This window comes from Thamnophis elegans, chromosome 3, assembly GCF_009769535.1.
Source record: "Thamnophis elegans isolate rThaEle1 chromosome 3, rThaEle1.pri, whole genome shotgun sequence".
NCBI classification, from domain to species: domain Eukaryota; kingdom Metazoa; phylum Chordata; class Lepidosauria; order Squamata; family Colubridae; genus Thamnophis; species Thamnophis elegans.
In genome coordinates, this window is record NC_045543.1 from 89,452,116 (window position 1) to 89,460,956 (window position 8,841).

Sequence of the window (8,841 nt, forward strand, 5' to 3'; positions counted from 1 at the left end):
TTCCCCACAAAGGGGAGGTTGGAGACTGGACAATAGTTGTTTAGAACGGCTGGATCCAAAGATGGTTTCTTCAGGAGGGGTCTCACCACCGCCGCCTTAAGAGCGGGGGGAAAGACCCCCTCCCGAAGGGAGGCGGTAACGACCGCCTGGATCCAGCCCCGTGTCACCTCCCTGCTGTTAACAACCAGCCAGGAGGGGCACGGGTCCAGTACACATGTGGAGGCACTTACAGCTCTCATGGCCTTGTCCACGTCCTCAGGGGTAACAGCCTGAAACTCAATCCAGCGATGGTCTACCAGATTATCCCTTAGTGCCTCGGCTGGTTCTGCAAAATTGGAGTCCAAGTCCGTCCGAAACCGAGCAACTTTATCCGCGAGAAACTGGACGTAATCCTCAGCCCTGCCCTGCAAAGGATCAGCCGTATCCCTCCTATTTAGGAGGGAACGGGTTATCCTGAACAGGGCGGCTGGGCACGACTCAGCGGAAGCAATCAGAGTGGCAATGTAAGTTCTTTTTGACGTCCTGATTGCCCGGATGTATTCTCTGATGCAAGATGTTAAAAGTGCTCGGTTCGATTTGGATTTATTGGATCTCCATTGGTGCTCTAGGCGTCTCTTCCGGCGCTTCCTCTCCCGGAGTTCCTCAGTAAACCAAGGAGCCCTCCTGGATCCACTGCCTCGGAGCGGCCGTAGAGGCGCAATCCGGTTAAGAACTCCATCGCTGCCGAGTTCCAAGCAGCAACCAGAGTCTCCGCCGGACTGCGGGCGAGGGTATCAGGAATAACCCCAAGCTCCGTCTGGAACCTCAGAGGGTCCATAAGTCGCCTGGGGCGGAACCACCTGGTCGGTTCCTCCTCCCTACAGTGGGGGTGTGGTCTCCGAAAGTCAAGCCTCAGTAGGTAGTAATTAATTGTATTAATATTGTATTCATCATGTTGATGTATTCCATGCATATCATTTACTATATAAAATGGCATTCTCAAAAACATTGCTCAGAAATTTTCCTGACTTAAACCGACAACAGAGTAACATAAGGAAATACAAATATAATATGGCATCCTTATATAAAGAATGTGAAGAGATGAATGTTACTTAGAGTAGAAAGAGAGCTTAGAGGTGTACTGAAATTCCTGTGATTTTTTTAAACTTAAGGCACAGTAAACAAGCATCCTCAAAATTTAATGTTTAAAGGAATAATCTTTCCTATGCATAGTTATGATGAACTCCATTAATTCAATTGGATTAAGTTCTGAGTTAGGAAGCATAGCATCTAAGCATTTTTTCAGAAATTAGATTCTATTTAACGGCATATATAAATTTGAAAGAAAAAAGAGGACAAATTAAATATTTGATGCCTGTGGTAGAGAATTAATTAGTTTAAGAAAGGAGCAGCAATTAAAATTCCCCTTTATTATAGAAACTGTCCTTTTAAACATTAGTGTAAATAGATTTTCCCTTTTCTATGTTTATTAGAAAAAAACCCAGAAAGCTACCAAAGTCATACTTGCCCAATATAGTCTACAATGACTGATAGCATCTTGCCAGGACTGTAGGTAAGTTTTTCAGCGTTATGTGCAGATTTTGAGTCTCAGATGTCCTGCAGTCAAAGCACAGGCTCTACCACTCAATTAACAGGGAGGTATTATGGAATAGAAAATACCATTCAGGAGTATCTAAGATTACCTGTCTTATCCTGAGATATAATACCCTTTAAGTGGATAATGCCTGTTATTACTGAAAAATTTAATAAATTAAGTAAACCTGGAATTACTAGTTCTAATAATGTTTGAGTAAATTAATAACAGGAACATGTAAATTGTTCTATGCATTCAGTGTCCAGAACAGCTGATTCCAGGTGATCAAAACAGAAAACAGGTCCAAAATATATGAATTCTAGGTAGAAGTGTTTCAGACGATTGGTATCCAATTGGTCCACTTGATCTCCCTTAAAGGGACATACTAGAAAGAAAGATTGGGAGAGCATACCAGGATGGTCTTGCTTGCCCTGTGAGATCCCACCAAACTTTTTAGACAACATTTGGAACAACTAAAAAGTGTTTGGTTTTAGTTTAACCAAACCACAGCCTACCTATAACAATTTAGCTCAACTTCTGTGACAATCTGTTCAACTCCAAAGAAACCAGATTTTTTTTCATTTTCCCAGGATTTTGAAGAACCATCAGGCATGCTTATTTTATCTGTTAAGCAGAGTGATAAAAATGAAGTAATTTACTATACCTACTTGGTAACTTTCACAACTCAAGTCTAACTTTACAATTTAAATTTGTGCTGAACCCAGTTCTCTGAATTTGCAAGATAACAATCCCCCGTCTGTATCCCCTTCCCTGACTGAATTGTGAGTCCCCTTCGGGGAAAAGGGCGGCATATAAATGTAATAAATCCAAATCCAATCCAACAATCCATAATTATTCTACAAAATGATCAAGCTCACAATCCTAAACATATCTGCTGGAAATATATACTTTCCAATGCAGTTATATTTCATGTAAACATGTTAAAAAAAAACCTGGGCTGTAAGTATAATATGAAGTTATGATAATCCAAATTTACCCTTTAACAATATTGTAGTTCAGTGCTGGATGATCTTTTGGTACTGGAGTAACAAGAGGTTCTGGCTGCCATTCTTCAATCAATTCTTCCTTTTCCTATTACAAATAGAAACAGCAGTACTGAGCAATGTATTATTTAATAGATAGCTATATCTTTTCTTTCCTCTTAAAGATCAAGCTGGCATATATAGCAGACCCACCCTTCAATTTTTCTTTATAACAAGAATCCTAGGAAGTGACTACTTGTCAGGTGAGAAGAATCAGGATCATATGTTAAATTCTAGTTAAGCTGATTTATTGTTCATGCCTATATACAAGAATGTACTCAACTGACATCACCAAACTGACGGTAGATAGTGTTAATGGAATTCAAGGTAGCCTGCACTTAAATTACTTGTGGGAATGTAACAACTCCAAACTGATTCCTCTCTTGACACTGTCCTCATGCTTTGCCTTTTCTTCTCTTACATTACTGTAGTCCAAGGTCACTCCCTGAGCATCTATAGCTGAGAGTAGACTTGAACTTGGGTTACTCTTGTCCTATTTCAACAATTTAACCCCAAGTTATTATGAAAAGGATAAAAAGTTGGGTCTAAGCAGTTCACACACACACACAAAATTTGTAAGAACTAAAATAGATTAAGCTGAAATTGAAATCATGTTCATTTTAAATCTACTAAATATAGTTTTATGCCATTCCCTTAAATTCTCCTTTGGATAATTCATAGTTTTTCTAAGAATATTAGAAATACTGCTTGGTTGTTGTATCTATTATAAAAACTTTTTGCACAACTTTTACACAATTTTAGAACATATTAGTAAGTTAACTAGTCAGTATGCTTTTGAACTGAATTAAATTTCTTCTTCTTATCTCTTCATGGATTACTGCCTTGTCATGGCGAAAGGGCTTGCGTAGATCAATGAAACTATGAGCTATGCCGTGCAGGGCCACCCAAGACGGACCGGTCATAGCATAGGGCTCTGACAAAACATGATCCACTGGAGAAGGAATTAGCAACCCACTCCAGTATCTTTGCCATGAAACCCGATGGATAGCATTGTCCATGGGGTCGCAATGGGTTGGACACGACTTCGCAACTGACAACAAAAAATTTCTTCTACAACAGTCTTTGATGAACATATGAAACAGCACATAAAATTGTAACATTAAAATCCAACTATAAAATAAATAATTATACTATAAAAAGGAGATAATCCTCCTTTTTAGATGCTGAGATGCTTGGTACTGACTAGTCAATGATAGACATGCATCCCTGTTCATAACCCCAGGGCAACTACAATAAATGTCATTATTTTTGGCATTACTCATATTTTAGTTTGTTTTTCAATTAAATTGTTCAGCTTATATGTTATATTAAAGGTGGAAAGTATTTTTTATATTTAAAAAACTTGGCATTTTAACAGAGGTATGTAGACTTTCTATAGCCACTATATATACGTTTGTGTATCTGTACGGATGGGTAAGTGGGTGAAAAGAGAGAATTTTAGAAATCCAGACCTTAGGTGTAAGATCAGATCGCTCCTGAAGTTTGTATGTTTTAGAGAAAAGTAGTCTTATTATCCATAGGATCAGAATACCTTCTAAAATAAGATGGTACGCTGGAGCCTAGAAATTAAACAACAAAAAGGGAGAAATTATTAATGAACAACCTAAGTTATTTCAAAAAGCATACGTAACAAACAGGCAATTTCTGCAATGCTGAAGCTCTATTTGAAACACAACTTATATGATTGCAAGAATGAATTTTGAAACAGAATATGACTGAGAAAAATTCATTAGGGATACTGAAAAAGGACTACATCTATTTTTATGCATGCCTCATTGTGATGCAAAAACTTCTATAACTTTGAAGCTGCAAACTAAACTGACTACAGCTGGAACTCTAATCTGAGGCTGATAAAACTAATATGATTTTAAATTTGAATCATAGTTTTAGAACTCCATGATTCTGATGGATTTTATTTCAGGCCTCTACCAAGACGTCAGTATCCAATACCTGGTTAGAAAACAATTTTGTGTTTGTGAATGAATGCCCGCTGTGAGTACAGTGTTTTATGATCTCTGTCCTCTCATGTAATGCCCTCCAAAATCACAAGGGAGAAATGTATACATTTCAAAATGTACTTAAGTAATTCATACAGGACTATGCTGACCAGCATTAAATGAATTCAGAATTAAATGGACATCTCCATTCCTAAAGCATAGATCAGAAGGTTTCTCAGCCAACAATCTATGTATTGGTGGAGCATTAAGTTCATAGCCCATAGCTACAAATCATATGGTCATGTTTCTGGAAATAAAAGACATCCCAACCTAACAACCAACCTGATTTAAATTCTTGGTTCTACCTACCTACCTACATGCTTGTGTATATGTGTGTGGGTGTATTTGTATGCATGCATGAATACAAGAACCAAAGGAAGGATACGTAACAGTTTTCTTTAACTTTCCTCCAAAATAACACTCTCATGAGGTAGATGAAAGCAAGTGTGAATGGGTCTAAAGTCATCTAGAACGCTTCCCTGGTTGAGTAGATAACACATGTTTCTTTGGTTGTATTTGGCTATTATAGCATTATCTAGCCTGTAGAATTATACAATTAGCAATTTAAGCCACGTTTGTGTCCTTGCCATTTGCATGTTATGAATATTGGTTTTTTCTGGTATAAACTTCTAAATTTTATTTTTAAATGAACTTTCAACATTAGAACATGAATCAGTCACAACTAATATAAACCCACAAACAAAATTCAGCGAATTAAATCAGTCTAACAAAATAAATAAATAAAATGGAAGCATTTAAGTACCTCTTTAAAGTAGAACAGAGAGGGAGGATATTTTCTAAGAAGCATCCTTATCATTACAAACTAATTATTTTTGAATGTTTATACTAAGATATATTTAGTAACACATCCATAAAAATAAGATATATTTTCATTTTGTGCAAAACTGAACAAGAATTTTCAAAACAATGCCCATACATCTTACAGATATTGTGGCATTTCAAGAATGGATGTAGGAAGATAGTAATAATTCTTGAGCAATAGCATCTTGCCTGATCTAAAGCCAAGATATCAAGATGCATTTGGAAGAGGCTGATATCTGAAAAGTAGCTTTACACTTGAGCAAACCATGGGCTTCCTTCAAAATCAAAACATAAAGAAATGGGGGAGGGAGAGGGATATTGGAAAAACAGAAGATAAAAACTTCTAGGCGTTTGTCAAAATCTAATCCCAGAAACGGACACACCCTAAAAGCAAATGTAATAAGTGGGTAAATAAATCCTCCGGTTCGCTTCATTTGTTGGGATCACGTATAGTGTAGCGAATCCCCACAATACATTTCCCTGAACCATACATAAACCAACACCATCATGCCTTCGCCTCCCAGCCCAAGTCCCTTCCCCCCCCCCCCCACTCCATCTGTCCTTAACAAGGACGGGACCATCTTCCCTTCCCGTAAGTCCCGAGCCTTTTTCTGCCATGGCCCTCAGTTGGGGGGGGGAGACGGAGGTGACATTCCCAAACCCCTCTGGGCAGCCATCTTAGCCGCTCACCTCATAGAAGGCCTGGACCATCTCCACCAGCACCCACTGTTGCCCCATAGGCTCCGCCGCCATCGCCCTCCGTTCCTTCCGGGTAGGAAGCGGAGGTAACGTCGCCAAGCGTGAACAGGAGGAGGGAAGGGAGGCGGAGCCGTGACGTAGGGCGCGCGAGAGCAGTCAGAGACGGTTGGAGCAGGTCTTGCCAGTTTTTTTTTTTTTAAGCGAGAACGGAAGGAGGAGGCGGTTCTCCTAGAGCGCGTGCAGTCGAGCGTGGAACGTGATGGTCTAGGCATGCTGCATCCAAGGAAACCTTATTATCTACTCTGTTCCATGCATGTAAGACTTTACATGCATGGAACAGGGCGGATGTAAGACTTTACATGCATGGAACAGGGCGGATAATAAGGTTTCCTTGGATGAAGCATAAATGTTCTTTTTTTCTGACAAAGGAGAAGCGATTTTTCTTTTCGTTGTACCGAAAAACGGAGCGACGAGGCTTGTTCCCTCCCCCCCGTAGCTCTGATGGTTTCCTACAAGTAATCCTCGATTCACAACAGCTCATATAGTGCCCGTTCAAAGTTACAACTGCACTGGAAAAAAGTGACTTATGACTGTTTTTTCACACACAACCTTTGTTAGCATCCACCGTGATCAAAATTCAGCTGCTTGGCCACTGGTTCATACTTACGACCATTGCCGTGTGATCATTTTTTGGAACTTTCTGACAAGCAACGTCGACAGGGAAACGAGATTCACTTAACAACGGGTTTACTAACTTATCAACTGCAATGATTCACTTAACAGCTGTGGCAAGCAAGGTCATAAAATGGGGCAAAACTCACTTAACAAATGTCTCACTTAACAATAGAAATTGTGGGTTCAAATGTAAATTGAGAACTACCTGTACTCTGCTCTAATGGGATTTTCCAGATTTTCCTCCCCTGACAACACTTAAGTCAACAGCCCAGAGTTCCTGGGAGCTGACATACACGTTTAATTAAATATCTTTGTGTGTAACCTAGCAATGTTCAGGCAGGTGTCTCTGAAGTATTAAACCATTTGAAAGTATCTCAGCCTCAAATAAAGACAATGATGTCCTGCATAGAGTAGAAGTTGAAATGTTTCTCAAGTTTTCTCGAAACAACTTAGTATGACTGGAGATTTTTCCTTTTCTTTTAATAAATAGGAAAGTACTGTTTTAAAGTGGTGATTCTGCCCATAATCCTGTACAGACTTAGTAAGCATCTTAAAACTTGGCAGTGGGCATCCTTAGGCTTGTATTATTTTCATTAATAAAAACAAGACCAACTTAGATACCTGGTAGTTAAAATGACATCCTCGCTTTCAGCATCAACTTTGATTAATAATTTTGCAAATGCATGTTGCAACCGTTTAACTAAACAACAATGATTAGGGGTTTTTTTCCATTTTAAAATGAAAACATAATGTGGCTTCATCAGTATTTTGTCACTTGGTTCACATGTGCACTATTTCCATGTTAGATCAGAGCTAAAATTTGGACGCTTCAGTTGGTTCTGATGAAAGAAATATCCTTCTGGGTTCAGTTCCAAGTGGGGGAAAAGACACTGGAGACATGGAGGCTGCTTGGAAAGATGGTTTATTGGTGGACAGGACCACATGGCTTGAGTCCTGAACAGAAAAGATGATCACATGCTTCAATGTTGGTGGAGAAGAAGACAAGGGCTGAGGGAGGGGCTTGCTAGGTTTTTTATAACCTGTTCAGTCCCACATGTCTGTTTCCTGTTCCTGTGAAAGATATGTATTCTGATTGGTTGTCAAATTCCCATGGAGCCACGCAGGGGCAACTCTCTAGGCTGTGCTTTAAATCCAGGTTTGGTTGAGTTCTCAGATGCCATGTGGTGAGTTGGGTAAAGTTCCTTAATCCCATCCCCCTGTAGCTGAAGTGGAGAAGTCTTTATTATGTAAAGGGACTAGCTTGGCCTTCTTAATGGCCCATTGACAAAGGGGGTTGGGCAGGAATCTACAGGCAACTATTCTGTCTTTTAAAACATGTTTCTTTCTTTTCACATCAAAAGAAATATTCTGCCTTTTCAATATTTCCTAGGATATTTCATTTTTCTGGGAGAGGGCTGGGTGATAACTTCCTACAGTTCAAAGTCCAATGGCGAGTGCTATATGGGGCCCATAGAATAGCCCATATTATACCTCTGCTCCACGAACTGCACTAGCTACCAGTCTGCTTCTGAACTGGGTGCAGTTCAAGATGTTGATTAAGACCTGTAAAGCTCTTAATGACATAGGTTGTCCCACTAGGACAGGCTTGACTCACTCATGCCAGCAGAGAGGACCCACTGCAAATCTCGTTGGTCAAAAAATTCTATGGGGATCCCATAGATACTATTATCTGCTGTAGCACCTGCCCTTTGGAACATCTTATCCTCCAAGGGGGGATTTGCCTCTTTCCTCATATCCTTCCATAAGAGTCTGAAGATTTGACTCTGCTGGTTGGCCTGGGGACCCAATGGAGGTGGAGATTGATAGCAAACCCCATCTTCCCCTCACTCCCTGCTTCCCTATCCACCCACCATTTTTATCTCATATTGTTGTATCATTGGGGTTTTTTTTCATTGTTTAGTCTATTGATCCATTACTTTACCACTGTTACATTTTACATGCCATTTTTTCATTTTGGTTGCAAGCGATCTAGAGTAATCCCACAGTGAGA

General features: G+C 39.6%; 1 protein-coding gene across 1 annotated transcript in view; it reads right to left on the bottom strand.

The window, feature by feature from the left end:
- SPTLC1 (serine palmitoyltransferase long chain base subunit 1) overlaps positions 1 to 6,256 on the bottom strand; it is a 32,492-nt gene extending 26,236 nt beyond the window's left edge. The window contains exons 1-3 of the mRNA XM_032213388.1: positions 6,147 to 6,256; positions 4,089 to 4,196; positions 2,571 to 2,665 (exon numbers count right to left, since the gene is read on the bottom strand). Coding sequence (XP_032069279.1) covers positions 2,571 to 2,665; positions 4,089 to 4,196; positions 6,147 to 6,209 — 266 coding nt within the window. The 5' untranslated portion in view covers positions 6,210 to 6,256. The remainder of the gene's footprint in view (positions 1 to 2,570; positions 2,666 to 4,088; positions 4,197 to 6,146) is intronic.
- Between the last annotated feature and the right edge of the window lie 2,585 nt (positions 6,257 to 8,841).